The 14,583-nt window shown below is 42.5% G+C and overlaps 1 protein-coding gene across 4 annotated transcripts in view; it reads left to right on the forward strand.

Annotated features, from left to right (window-relative positions):
- The window catches only part of slx4 (SLX4 structure-specific endonuclease subunit homolog (S. cerevisiae)), a 25,099-nt gene continuing 10,516 nt past the window's right edge, over window positions 1-14,583 (forward strand). For 3 of the 4 annotated variants that reach the window (XM_032562747.1, XM_032562745.1, XM_032562748.1), the window contains exons 1-10: window positions 1-763; window positions 3,283-3,478; window positions 5,568-5,786; window positions 5,877-6,091; window positions 7,056-7,348; window positions 8,604-8,799; window positions 8,930-9,069; window positions 9,261-9,407; window positions 11,939-12,108; window positions 12,929-14,559. In XM_032562747.1, coding sequence (XP_032418638.1) covers window positions 358-763; window positions 3,283-3,478; window positions 5,568-5,786; window positions 5,877-6,091; window positions 7,056-7,348; window positions 8,604-8,799; window positions 8,930-9,069; window positions 9,261-9,407; window positions 11,939-12,108; window positions 12,929-14,559 — 3,613 coding nt within the window. In that variant the 5' untranslated portion in view covers window positions 1-357. The remainder of the gene's footprint in view (window positions 764-3,282; window positions 3,479-5,567; window positions 5,787-5,876; window positions 6,092-7,055; window positions 7,349-8,603; window positions 8,800-8,929; window positions 9,070-9,260; window positions 9,408-11,938; window positions 12,109-12,928; window positions 14,560-14,583) is intronic. The other variant, XM_032562746.1, reaches the window with a different exon arrangement.

Below are 14,583 nucleotides of genomic sequence, written 5' to 3' on the forward strand. Positions count from 1 at the left end.
GTCAGGAATGGAGCGGTTTTTGGTAAAAACGTTTTGAAACATAAACAATTTCTTCAGGTCTTTCTGTTGTTTGTCAAGCAGTGTTACGTAAAAATAAACCTTCCTAACATCAGCGAGAGAGTGCTGAGGCAATGAGGGACCTATCAACGAATCTCAGTAAGATTTTGATTAGCACAAATAGCTAGCACACCAACTGCTGTCTGCCGTGTTGTGTTTAAGGACCTTGTTTCCCATCCGTTCCCAGGTGAGGAAATGGGTTTTTATTCTGTTTTCCGTGCCTCGCTTGGCTGTTTTTGCGGGATGACAGCTGGAACCGTGCTGCTTTGGCACCTTTAATGCAACACTACTGACGTCGCCATGGATGATTCCGAGCTGGATTTTGTGGACCTCTGCTCCAAGTTGCTGAAGCGCGTCCGCAAGAGAGAACCAGCAGGCAGACCGAGCAGGAAGGCAGAACAGCAGAGCTGCAGCAAATCAACCCCGGGGGACAAGAGAGCGGTTGATGAGCAGGATGAGGATTCTCTGTCCGGGTTTTCAGCCACTGGGTCGGAGGTGGTCTGTGGAGGAACCGGGCGTGACTCGGGGGATGCTGTTCAGTCTTCTGCTTTTCCTCCAGCAGACGCAGACCTGAGGGCAAAAGACAACGTACTCCTCAGGATGCAAGAGTTCAAGAGAGCCAGCCCACAGAAGATGATGCACAGCAACAGAATCGAGCCAGCAAAGACCGACGGCTGTACTCTGACTGCACAGCATCAAAAAGCAGGTAATGCAAACGATTATTCCAACCCAAACATCGCCATGTAAATTATGGGAATGGTGCTGGTTGTTAAATGCTCTCCTCCGTCTGTTTCCGTACACAGTTTTATTCAGATTTAGGTCTAGACTTTGACTGGGCCATTCTAACAAGTGCATTGATCTAAGAAGCTGTGTCCTGCTAGAACATGGGTCTGCAACCTTTACTATTCAATGACATCCAAAGCCATTTTTGACCTCAGTCCAGCTAGAATATAACTGCCTTATCAGCACAAATACTGCACACTGAAAAAGAAAAATCTACTACAGGAATCCTGTTGCAAAAGAACAATTGTTAATGTTGTGGCCACTTATGCAAACGTTTTGTAGTTTATAATTTCTACCAATTTCGTTTTGTTCTTTGGGTAGTTAGAATATATTTAAGTTAATTTAGAATCAAAATTTGTAATTAATTTTTAGATTTGGAATTGTTTAGATTACGTTGTTAATTGTTAGACCCTCCCATTAATTTGAGTAATTAAGAACACACCGGTAGTTGGTGGAGGTGGATTGTTTGGTAAATGTCTGGTGTGGATGGGAGGTTTTGTAAAATGATTTTTTGACCGCTTATTTACACTTGTTTACACCTTTTTATACCTTCAAACTAGTGATGGTGAGATGAAGCCTCATGAGGCATTGAACCACTTGAGCCAACTGGTTCGAGAAAGGGTTCATTTCTTTGAAGCTTCATGTGCACACGAAACCACCTACTGGCCAGGTGTATAATCACAGCCAGCTGTATCTTAACACGTGTGATGCATTGAATTTTTGTCTATTATGGCTCTTGGGAATGACTTCACAAAAGGTGTAGGACGAAATCATTTGTCTACATAAATTATGTATACACATATGTGTATAATAAAATATTGTTTGAATGTATTCTCTGTGTGTAATTATTCCCAAAATAGTAGTGTCATGTGATATGGCATGTTGTGTAATAAAGTTTTTCTGTGACTCTAGAAAAATGGCATGGGCTTAATCAGGCAGAGGACAGTGAAAGTGCTTGTGGAACTAGGGAGGGGGTAGTGAATAGGCTAATGCTTGTGTAACTTGGATGATTTCATGCATTTTTATTAAGAAACAACAATTTCTCCACAGTTTTTGGTTTCACACGATTTCTCTTTTTTGACACTACATGGAGGAGGTGTTATTATTGTACCCCAACTCCTTGGAGCACAATAAACACCTCACCTTTACAGAAAATAAGAAACAGTGAAAAATACAGTTCCTCATAAGCAAACGTAATGCATCTGCAAATGTTCAGTTCACCTTACCTTGTTAGGGCTTATCAAATCGAAATGTTCCCACATAGGGGAAATCCTCCTCTTTCTCGCCGGCTCCATCCTACTCCTATCCTGTCCTCGCGCTCCTAAATCTCCCATCCATCCATCCATCCATCCATCCATCCATCCATCCATCCATCCATCCATCCATCCATCCATCCATCCATCCATCCATCCATCTATCTATCTATCTATCTATCTATCTATCTATCTATCTATCTATCTATCTATCTATCTATCTATCTATCTATCTATCTATCTATCTATCTATCTATCTATCATCTATCTATCTATCTATCTATCTATCTATCTATCTTGCTTGCTCCTAAACTCACCAAACTAACTGTCTCAAACTAAATAACCACTATCCAAACTCTGCTATCCAAACTATCAAAACTCTATCCACTCTCTCAACTGACCGCAACTCGCCTACAACAACCCACATTTTGAATGGAGCCTGTGGGGTTTCTAAAGCTGTCAAACCCCGCGCCAACATCTGAGCCACTTCCCGAAGCAGTCACGTGGTACAGCCGGGCAGCGAGGCTTCGGACGTCATCGTTTTCGGCTCCTCCCCTAAACGAAGCAAGCTTCGATACGCGCTTTACGGAAACGCCCCCTCCATTACTCGACACACGCCTCGAAGCCTCGGCACATCACGTAACATCACTACTTCAAACATTAAATTGAGATTATTTTTCATTTCGACTAAGTTACAAGACCTTTTTTGGTCATTATTTTATCTCTACTTTTACAATAAATGAATCAATTCGAAAGTGCGTACAAATCCAAAACCACCTGTTACCACCCACAGCCTTTATTGGAATTTTTGGCTTTTTTGGAACGGAAGGCTGCGACAGTTAATATTTTTGTTTAAAAAATTTTAAAAAAAGGACAAAACTTTCTTCTTGTATGGGGAAGTTGACACTTGCAAATAGTTTCTAGCCTAACAGTGAAAAATAGATTTACATAAAAATGACTAATACTTGTAGTGTCATTCTGTTGTTGAAATTCAATGTAATTATTCACTGAAAAAGACTAACATTATTTCTAAAACGTCTGTTGTTTCTTTATAATTTTAAAGTATTTCATAGCGATTGTGGACAGTCCAAAGAGCCACTTCTCTAACAATCTTCTTAGGAGTGTCATGGTAAAGGGGACGGATAAAAATGCAATGCGCAGTTTTACTATGACCCACGTCTGTCCTCAGATAAGGCGGCGGCGCCCCGCTCTGGGCTCCCAGAGAGTGACGAGGCGCTGGCCCTGCGGCTGCAGCGGGAGCTGGACAGGGAGGCAGCAGAGGCCCAGATGGTGGACCTGGAGGACGGAGGCCTTTTCTTCTGTCAGATCTGCCACCGGGACTTGTCACACATGACCCCCGACGGGCGCACACAACACCTCAACAGGTCCGGACATGTTCTTCGTTTGTTGTTGTTTCATGTTGCAAGCAGAGGCGGGTAGAGTACCGATAAATTGCACTCAACTAAGAGTAGCACTACTTCAACGTATTTTTCACTCAAGTAACAGTGAAAAAAGTATTTGGGGGAAAAAAAGGCCGAGTGACTGATCAAAAAATCAGTCGATTGATATTCAGAAAAGACATCATCAGACAAGCCAAAATATAAAATTACGAAAAGAATTCACATAAAGAACATAATTACAAAATCAGACATAAGAATAATTTTTCCAAATCAAAGCTGCTTTATTCATTCTGAAACCATTTGACTTGAACAACTTTGAAGTAGTAGTCTTCAGTTGTTTTACTGAATTCGTCTCGTGTACGAACACGACCAGCAGCAAAGCGATCCGTGGCATCGCCACCATCTTACCCAGTTAATGGGTTCAAGAAAATCTGCATATTCTGTAGATGTTTCATTTCACAACTTCAGCCTTTTTTATACAATATTAGAAATACATTAAAAGACAGAAATAAACAACTTAACTTTTTTTTTAAATTAAGAAAATAAACATTTAATTGCCTAAAATGCAGCATCAAAACATTCCTATGGCATGTACTTAATCATTTGTAGTGAAGGACACATTCTGAAAACTGAAAAATAACTCACAGCATCAAAATGTGAAAAAAAATCAGACCTTTCTACATGACTAGATGATTATCCTTTTATTGTTTTGATTAACTGATTACTTTTGTTTCTTTTTTTTACAGGATTAGTAAATTTTGGCTTAATTACTGCTCTGAGTCTGTTGTTCTTTCAGCAAATGGCCTTCTTTTGAGTCTGTACCCTCCAGTTAACAATTAACCCTCCTGTTATGTTCGTTTCTAGGGTACAGCAAAAATGTTCGTGGGTCAATTTGACCCAGGGAGTGTTTAATCATGCAATAGTGTCAGAAACCAAAAAATTCCTCCAAAACATTTTTGTATCTGATTATTAACTCCAATACTAACCATTTCAATCAATATTTGTGCAATGATGTTTTATTATTTCTCAGAAATTAAGGATCAATGACGACAACCTGCTCATTTACTCATTTAGACATAAAAAATGGAATTTAGATTTTTAATGTCCACTGAAAAAAACCTAGACACAAAAAAACAATAATTTCCTTGAAGTTGACCTTTGGTAAATTATTTTATATTATACTTTTTTTTTTTTACCAAAGGGTGATCTTTATAATTGAACTTGAGACACACATACTGTTCTGGGTCAAATTGACCCGCTGATTAAAATCAAGATAAATGAGTCATGCAGAGAGTATTTATGTTTTCATCCACTTCTGCTGAGTGTCACTCAGAGTGGGTGGAGTTTGTCCACAGGAACAGAAAAGATTCCCGTCAAAGGTTGTGTGAACACCTGCTTTCTCGCAGTTTCCTAGTGAAGTAAAGAGAATAGTGAGAAAGTGGGCTTGTGTGTGTGTGGTTGCGTGTGTTTGTGTGTGAGTGTGTGTGTGGTGAAATATGGTTCATAACTGCAAGGAAACATATAGAATTGGACATTTTAAAATCTTTTTTTGCACTTTAACCTGACTGCCGGGTCAAATTGACCCGAACAGTATCGATGTAAAAAGTAGACCTAGGGTTTGGTACAAATGTGTAACATGAATAAATTTTCAACTTATGTCTAGAGTGCACCTATTAAGACAAATAGAAAACGTTTCATGCAAAAAAAATGCTTCTATTTTTTTTTTTTAATTTGTAAATTTTAAAACGGGTCAATTTGACCCGGAACATAACAGGAGGGTTAATCGATTACTAACAATTATTTCAACAATTGATTCATCGCAGTTAATCATTTCAGCCCTGATCCTGTCCAATTTCCTTTCGTCTGAGGATGACGGTTTAGGTCAGATGGTTGAAACTTGAACATTATTATTACGGAACAATTATCAAAAAAACAAACAAAAAAAATAAAAACACACCAAAACTGCTTTGAATGGACAATCTGAGCTAACTGAGCTCCTGAAAAAACTCAATCCTCAGCCCTGCTACAAATTTACGGTCTGCGTTTTAAAAAAACGTGTTTGCTTTTCTCGCAGGTGTTTGGATCAGAGCGAACAGAGCGCGCCGTCTCTCCCCCCGCCCTCCGCTGTCCCCAACTGTCCCATCTGCGGCAAGAAGTTCAAGAGCCAGAAGAGCCGCTCGGCCCACCTGAAGCGCTGCTCCGCAGACATGGGCGTCTCCCCGACCGTTCTGCTGCAGGCTCTGCAGAGACAGGCCGAGGAGAGCCGCAGTTCTGCCGTCGCCGCCAACGCACAGTGAGCGCCTCGTGGTGAAGGATGCGTCCTTAACGCCGCGGCCCCTTGGTGCATAAAGCTGAAGAAACTGTCCCTGTTTCCTCTTCCCAGCCTAGAGACGGGCGGCATCAAAAGGAAAGGGCCGCCTCAGCCGGAGCTTCCAGCAAGGAAGAAGCCCAGGAAGAAGGCCGACCGGCTGGACGAGGACACCATGGTGGCTCTGGCTCTGTCCTCCTCCCTGCTGGAGCAGCAGAAGGAGCAGCAGGTTCAGAGCGGTTCGTCTCACAGCTCCGTGACGCCACTGCTGACGTGGAAGCCAGATGCTGGTACGGTACCACCACTAAGATTTTCTGGGACCTTTTGGGACGAATAGACTGTAAAGTTCTTGGGCTTGGAGACTTTTTAATATTTATGTCCTCCCTTTGACGTTCCCTTTGTTTTGATCCGAAATTAATCACTCATCTGCAGTTGTATCAAGACAAAATCTGGGAAAATGTTGTAGTTATGAAAAGAGTTGTGAAAAAAAATCTACTTCTCACTGGTTTGTTGAGGTTTTTGGTTTTACTGTAGTAAGCAGGTTTAAAAACAGTATGTACCCCCCTGGATGTTTTATTCTTTTTTTAATTGCTTTTAATGATGTAGCTGAAGACGTATTTTCTAAATACTGACTTGAAGGGTGTGAATATTTGTTCAATCACCTATTTATGTTATATATTTTTAATTTAATTGTCATTATTTTTTATAAATCAATTTTCACTTTGTCTTTAAAGGGATTTTTGTACATTTTCTTTGTCAAAAAATCCATATTTTGTTGTTCATGGCTTGTGAAAGCCATAAAAAGGGTAAAATATTCAAGGGGTTGAATGCCTTTTATAGGCATAGTATGCGAGAAAACTCTAAAAGTTTAGTAAAACATTTTACGACTAAAATAAACTTAAATAAGAGTCCACCTTATTTAAGGTGAATTTAGTTGATTCTACATAATTTTACAAATGAGTTCAGTTGTCTATAAGAAAGTTCTTTTCAAATGTAAGGTATGATTATGGCATCTTTTAAATTTTTTTAAGAAATCTGCAAAAATGTAAAAAAAGAAAAAAAGGAATCCATTATAGAATCCATTTTAGCAAAACATGGAAAAACAGACGAAACAGTGAAAAATTTCCAGATGTACTTCACTTGAACTCTACTTCTTAGATTTAAAGACCTTTCAAACATCTGGTGATAGATCAGTCTGGGGAATCTCATAAACTCCAACTCGCCTATCATTTCTTCTTCTCTGGTTTTGTGCAGCTAAAGGACGTGTCAAAAAGAAAAAAGTAGCCGTCCCTCGTCCTCCGCCACTCCTCCTAGTTCAGGACGCAGAGACGGCCCTGGCGAGGCTGCAGGAACGAGTCTCTGCTCTGCTGCTTCGCCGCCGGTCGCCCTCTCCTCCCACCCCGACGCGACGCCCCAGCAAGCTGCCCGGCTGGACAGGTGCTGCCCCCCTCTGGCGGAAAAGTACACTGCTGGGTGGAGGCTCCACCTGTCCGTCTCAGTTCTACGCTGCGGAGCTCCAGCACCTGTTTACGGCGGAGTTATCAAAGGTAATAGAGGAAAACAAGGATTCATTTTCGTGCTTTCTTGCTATTTTTTGTCATGTTTTGAATTGACTTCAATTATATTACTTTGCGTTTCGTTTTACAGACCACCTTAAATCGGAGCACAAGATTCAATTTGTTCTCAATAAACTCGAAGTCCAGCATGTATACAAGATTTCTGCCGGCTTCACCGACTCAAATTTAAGACATTTTAAGACCATAACGAATGACCTATATTTCCACAAAAATGTATGAACTTCATCCAGCCAACTGGCGGTAAATTTAATAGACGCAGGAAAACTAGCTAGCTACTAGCTAATTACCCTTTTAGCTAGTAGCTAGCTAATTACTAGCTAGCTAGCTAGTAAGGGTATGTTAGCGGCGAGTTAGCGGTAGCCTCAACCGTCTGAGTGACAGAACGCGGTGAAGATAATTTTTTTTAAAACTTATTCTCAGTTAGAAAAGCCATAAATAATGTACAAAACAAGTCAGGGAGGTAAATTTGACAATATAACAGTTTTCAGAACAGACCGTAAAGTGTGTAGTTTTTGTAAATGAAAAGAGGAAAAACGGTTACAGAAACAAACAGGCATTGGCTAGACAGGTTTAAAACTGCAAGGACTTGGCAGTATTATGGTAAGTCGTGGTAGTTTTCTTATTTGCATTAGAGGGATATTATGTGATTTGAAATATTCGTAAAAAAAAAAAAAAATTTTGTTCAGACATACAGTCAACAATGGAGTGCTGTTTTTCCATTAAAATAAACCACCATAAACGACAAAATTTATGGTCATGATTAAAATATTAAAGCAACTTCCATCCATCCATCCATCCATTCTCTTACACCCTTGTCCCTAGTGGGGTTGGGAGTTGCTGGTGCCTATCGGGGTTCACCCTGGACACGTCGCCAGTCTGCCGCAGGGCAACACAGAAACAGACAGGACAAACAACCATGCACACTCACACCTAGGGAGAATTTAGAGAGACCATTTTACCTAACAGTCATGTTTTTTGGGCTGTGGGAGGAAACCAGAGAACCCGGAGAGAACCCACGCATGCACAGAACATGCAAACTCCATGCAGAAAGACCCCAGGCCGGGAATCGAACCCAGGACCTTCTTGCTGCAAGGCAACAGTGCTACCAACTGCGCCTCTACCCTAACCCTTTTTAATGATACACAGACACAATCTGTTTCTGTTACTTACATAAGCACAGCTCATGTATCGTTCTTTAATTAATATCCTCCTGTTCCACTTTAAGCCAGATCCGGTCTTCTCAAGCAGCAGCAGCAAGCCGGAGTCTTCTGTCCCACCTGCCCTGCCCTCCCAGACGGCGTCCTCATCTCCTTCCACTCCAGGGACGGGAGAGCTCCACGTGGGAAGCCAGGCCCTCCGAGACCTGATGGAGCTGGCTGAAGACGGCATGACTCTGACCCAATACGGATACGCGGACAAAGGTAAACCCTGTCATGCAATTTTATTAGGAGAAAAATGGCAGGTTTGACTGAGCCGTGTGACGGTCGGCAGAGATGAGAAGGATGCTGTGAGTGAAATCTGACTAAATCTTGATTGCGTCCATTTCTGCAGCCAAGCACCCGAGCGGTTTCATCCAGGAGGAAGAGTTGGAGGATCAGGCCGAGCCGTCGGACGACACCGCCAGCAGCAGCCGGGCAGTGAGGAGGTCAGATCAGCCGGAGGCAGACCGAGACGCAGCCAGACATGAGTCGGTGAGCAAAAAGTTTTCAGATACTTAAATTGACCTTCATATTTGTCAAAATATTTTATTGAAGTGTTTTTTTTTTGTTGCTTCTTGTGTAAATTACAAACCAGGAAGAGTTAAAAAAAAAAAAAAGAAGAAAGAAAACAACTGTCATGTTTGTGGTAAGCTTAATCTGTTGTTACGGTGTTTTCCCTGTAGGTGGCGCTCTCCAAGCTGGCCTCAGACCTGAGCAGCATGGTTAACAACCCTCAGCTCAGTGATGTGCAGCTCCAGGTGGACAGTGGTGAGGTCTACTTTGCGCATTCCTTCATGGTGTACGCTCGCTGCCCCCTGCTGGCTGAAATGGTAAAATGATGAACGTTTTAGACGCTTTTTGTTATTATCTTTAGTAGTTTGTTCTTAAATAAATAACGTCATTTACACCCCATATCTAAGGTGGCATAAACGAGCAGGAAGCAACTGAAATATTTAATATGTAACTCTTTGTTATGATTATTACTCCTTACTTGAGAAGGATGATTTTAATTTTAATTTTGGTCTTTCAATAACTTTATTTTGACTTCTCTTTTTCTTAGTGTGAACCAATCTTTCAATTATTAATCTTATGTTAGATTATTATGGATTTTCCTTAATCCAGCCAGAAGATATATACAGACTCAGATTTATCAATAATAGTTAATTTTTCAGGGTTTCTATGCACTTTTTGAAAATCCAGAATTTGATTTGAAAATTTTTTTTATACCCAATGAGTATGGCGAAAATAAAAATGAGTCCGAAAATTATTAGATTTTCCCAGGCTAAATTATTTATTCTGTTTTTTTTAAAATAATAAAACAGATTTTTTTTCTTTTATTGGATATTTTGACTCATGGAAAATTTGGGAAAAGACCAAAAAAAAAAGAAAATGGTTTGTTTTGTCTTTTCTTTCTTTTCCTCGCTTTTCTGAGATTGCATTTTCAACCGGATATGTGGCTAGGTGTAGTTTAGGTTTGCATTTCGTAAAATAAAGCTATTAAAATTATTTGTACTATAAAAACTCACATTTGTACTTTTTAGTTGGGGAATACAGAGATATAGGTCCGCTTATGATGACCATAAACTGACCTATATCCAGTGGTGGGAAGTAACAAAGTACAAATACGTCGTTACTGTACTTAAGTACAATTTTCATGTATCTGTACTTTACTTAAGTAGATTTTATCTTGGATACTTTCGACTTTTACTCCACTACATTTTACAGTAAGTATCTGTACTTTCTGGTTCACTACATTTCTACAAAACCGTCGCGTTACTCGTTACATCCAAGTCGCATCGCTCATTTTTTCGTTAAAATGTGAAGTTCAGTGACTTAACGTGGCGCTGTAAAAACCAAGCAATAACGCGACGTACTAATTACGCGTGTCTGTTGTTACCCATCGCCTCCCCCATCGCTCCCACGCGGCGCTCCAAGACATGCGCAGTGGTTTCCTCTGAGTGGGAGAAGATGTCTGTCTAATCGTCAATAACAGAATACCGCTACATAAACCATCAGATATGGCGACATGTAAAATCAGCAGCGCTTCGCTTTCACAGACGGTGGGGACTATGTCCAACTTTTATCGTCACTTGGAAAAAAAGCTTAAAGAAAGGTAAGCTATGTGAACATGATGTTAGCAAATGTTGGATGAAAAAAGTTGTCACTCATCATTGTGCTGAATTGTTGTGCAGAGGTGTTGACTGACGTGTCGCATATATGGGACAACGCTGTGAACAAAAGTCTGCAATATATATTCCTGAACGATGCGATTCTTCTGAACGGCTCTTACATTGCAGTAGTTATTATTATTTTATTTAATTAATATATATATAGATTTATTTAATTGGCGAATAAATAAAACAAGAATGTAAGAGCACGCAGAGCATGCTCATTGCTCTTTGATTGTTTTCGTCACCTGTCATGGTGGCAGATGTTACAGCGGGAGAGGATGAGAACAGTCATGATGCTCCTTCTGCCTGGTTACTTCTTGCTTGTTGCGCCGTGGACAGTGTTCATAGTTGAGCGTTGTTTAGCATTAGGACATTGTCTTAATTGCTATGTGTAATGTTGCAGATAGTTGTGGTTTCTGACATGGGCAATAGGGGCAACCGCTCAGGGCGTTATCTTGTTAGGGATGGCATGAGACCACTGCGGTTTGTAGCACAGAGATGGAGGCAAAGCAGAATGAAGAAGAGTTTGAATTCATGATATTGGTTAAACTTATTTCATCTCCAAGTATGGGAATGTAGATGTTTCAGATTAATTTGAGAAGCAATTTTGATCATATTTCACATTTTATTGTGTCATGTAGCGTGGGGCGCTGGTCTTGGTCTTGAGGTCTTGGGTCAGGTGGTCTTGACTACGTCCTTGGTTGCATGTAAATCTAGATTTAAATTGTGTCACAGAGAGTAAACACAATAAAAACATGCTTTATCTGTGGCATTGTTCATTAAATGTATTGCTGATGTATTGAAATTAAATATGATAGGTACACTTAATGACATAGTATTAGCGATTAGGTATTACATTCAGCAAGTAATTTTACTTTTAATACTTAAGTATTTTTAAAAGCCAGTACTTTTTTTATTTTTACTTAAGTACAAATGTTAATGTGGTACTTTTACTTTTACTAGAGTCCATTTGTGTCTGTTTATTTGTACTTTTACTTAAGTACATTGTTTGAGTGCTTTCTCCACCACTGCCTACATCTCAAATAAATCTGCATCCTTTAACTGTTTCTCAATTTTTGGGGTGAAAATTTGGACCAAAACTCGTGAAATTGTGCAAACTTGTGACTGTCTTCTGCTCTGATAGATTAAGACAGAGTTTAACTTTCTGTGATCTGTCACTCCTCTTCCAGGTGCATGAAAGTGGGTTTGGTGTGCAGGAGGAGGGCATGGCCGCAGCTCAAAGGGTGTTGCTAAGCGACGTGCCGGGTCAGGCGGTGCTGGCTCTGCTGCGGTACCTCTACACCGCCCACTGCTCCGTCGCTGCGTCGCTGCGGCCTCACGTGCTGGAGTTGGCGTCCAGGTCAGCTCCACACACCTAAAACCACAAACTCTGACATGCTTAGTTTAGATTTTGCATGATAGTCAGTGATTTATCATTGCTAACATCGTTTTCAAAAATGGAAATCCAACAGTGTGATGTCTATTTGAATTCAACCCACTAATCATACGTGCGATGATTAAAATCCAGAGCAACAAGTTGTCAGCTAAATAAATATGGAGTCCAGCTGCTTTTTCCTCTTTTTAAAGTTAGCAATAGTCAATGTCGGCGGCAAGATGAAAGAGCTCTGGTCTTGACCAATCTATTCTAAATCTACACAGATACAATAGAAATATTTAAATCAAACCATATTCCTGTTTTACGTCGGCCTGTTCCAAAGGTCTGTGACGTCTAAAATCCAAAGAGTCATTTTTTTCCCAATCAGTCCACTTAAGTAGAACTTGTTTAGAGCCACCAATGTCTCTGTTGATAAAAAGACATCATTTTCTGATGTATAATTTAGGAAATTTGTCATATTACAATTTTATTTCCAGTTTTAGGGCTTAAAGTAAAGAAAAACAAAATGTTTGCAAAAGGAGGATGCATACATTTTCTTCTATGGATTGTTGATACATGTGGAAAATTCAGTAAAAAAAACCCAAAAACAATATCATTGATACTTTTGGCATCTCCTAAAACCTGTCTGTTTATTTACATTTAAAACATCAGTTGGTTCTTTACTTTTTCTTCAGCCGTAGTTAAGAGCCACTTACAGCTCCAGAGCCTCAGGTTGTGGACCCCTGGTCAAAGTTTAAACGATTTAAGTTTTACTCGCGTTTACACTCAACGTCTGCGTCTCCAGGTTTGACCTGCAGGAGCTGGAGCGGCTGTGTCATTTCCAACCGGAGAACATGGCGGCGGGAGACGACAGGCTCGACGTAAACCAGGAAGAAAACGTCAACAACCAAACGGACCAGACCTTCGTGGAGCTCCTTCAATCCATGTGGAACGAGGAGGACTCAGAGGGAGACGCCGGGGACTCGGACGGAGGAGGACGGTCGGAGGGGGATCGGCCAGAGGACGAGGTCGCTGCGGGTGACGGAGAAATCGGCGAGGAGCGAGTGAACGAGGAGGAGCTGGAGGAGATTTATGAGTTTGCCGCCACGCAGAGGCAGAGGGTAAAGGAGGAAGAGGAGAAAAAGGAGGAGGAGGAAGATGCGGAACGAGAACCCGGCTCGGACCGCAGCTACGGTCGGCTTTTCTCCCAGTCCTGGGGCGTCTACCAAGATGGAGAGGCTTCATCCTCGCCTCCTCTTCTTCCTCATGAAGCGGCACCCAAGCACTCTGCCAGGACTCTGCTTCAGTCGTCAGCAAGTTTCGCCGATGAATCCTCCCTCAACCTTCCCTTCCCCGGGCCGTCTCCGTGGCGACCAGCTCAGGAGGACGGACACAGGAGAGGCGAAGAAGCCGCAGCAGAAAGCCGAGCTCGTCGCAGCGCCCTCCCTTCGCCTGCGAGGAGAGACGAGGCCGAGCTCATCGTTCTGTCCGACTCCAGCGAAGAGGCGGAAGCCGATCGGAGCTTCACGGGGATCAAACCCGGCCAGAACCCGAGTCCCAGAGAATCGGTCTGTGGTTCCCAGTACAGTCCCGGTGATCCCGCCGGGTGTTCGCCGGAGCTTTCCTGGCTCGTCCCTTCCACACCTGTCAGGTCTCCGGTCGGAAACACGAAGACCGCCTCCATGCAGACTGACAGCAGCATGTGCAGGACGCGGCTTTTCCCCAGAGTGGACCTCGCCTCGCCGTCCAGGAACACAGTCCCGACCTCCAGCACTCCTCTTAAAGCCTCCCCAGAACGCAGAGTCTCTCCTGACAATCGAAAGAGTACTGAAGTGTTTGCAGCCCACCGTTCCGTTAGAGATTCCTCAAAGTACGAGGCTCCTCTGCAGCCGCGCAGCATCAGCAGCACGCCGCTGCATGCGGACCCAGAGAGGCAGAGCACGTCTGGTCAAATGAAAGCGGGGACACGTGTGTCCAACCGTTCAGGTCAGCCCTCGTCTTCTTCTCCAATGGAGTCCAGTTTGCAGCCTGGCGTCAGCGACATGAACGAAGAAACGTCTGTCCCAGATGTGAGGGACTCTAGTTTCCAGCAAAGTTTCATGGATGAGCCTCCTATAGCTTTTAACGATTCCTGGGGCCTGGACGCCTGCGCCGACGGCGACCCGGGCGGCTTCAGCCTGAAGCTGGACGACACCGAAGAGTCCAGCTCCGGAGGGAGACCCGGAGTGTCCGGTCCAACAGCTACCAGCAGCGTCCAGAACCCTGCTGGAGGTCCAGGCCCGCTGACCACGTCAGAGGACCACAACGGCCTGCTGGACTCCAAAATATGGGGCAGCTGGGAGGGCGATGGAGGAGCAGGAGAGGAGGAAGACGAAGAGGAGGAGGGTCTTCCTCTGTCTCAGAGAGCGGACCCGGCGGCTCAGCTCAAAACTCCAAGTAGGTGTTCAAATTTTTCAATCA

This window comes from Xiphophorus hellerii, chromosome 5, assembly GCF_003331165.1.
Source record: "Xiphophorus hellerii strain 12219 chromosome 5, Xiphophorus_hellerii-4.1, whole genome shotgun sequence".
Lineage (NCBI taxonomy): Eukaryota > Metazoa > Chordata > Actinopteri > Cyprinodontiformes > Poeciliidae > Xiphophorus > Xiphophorus hellerii.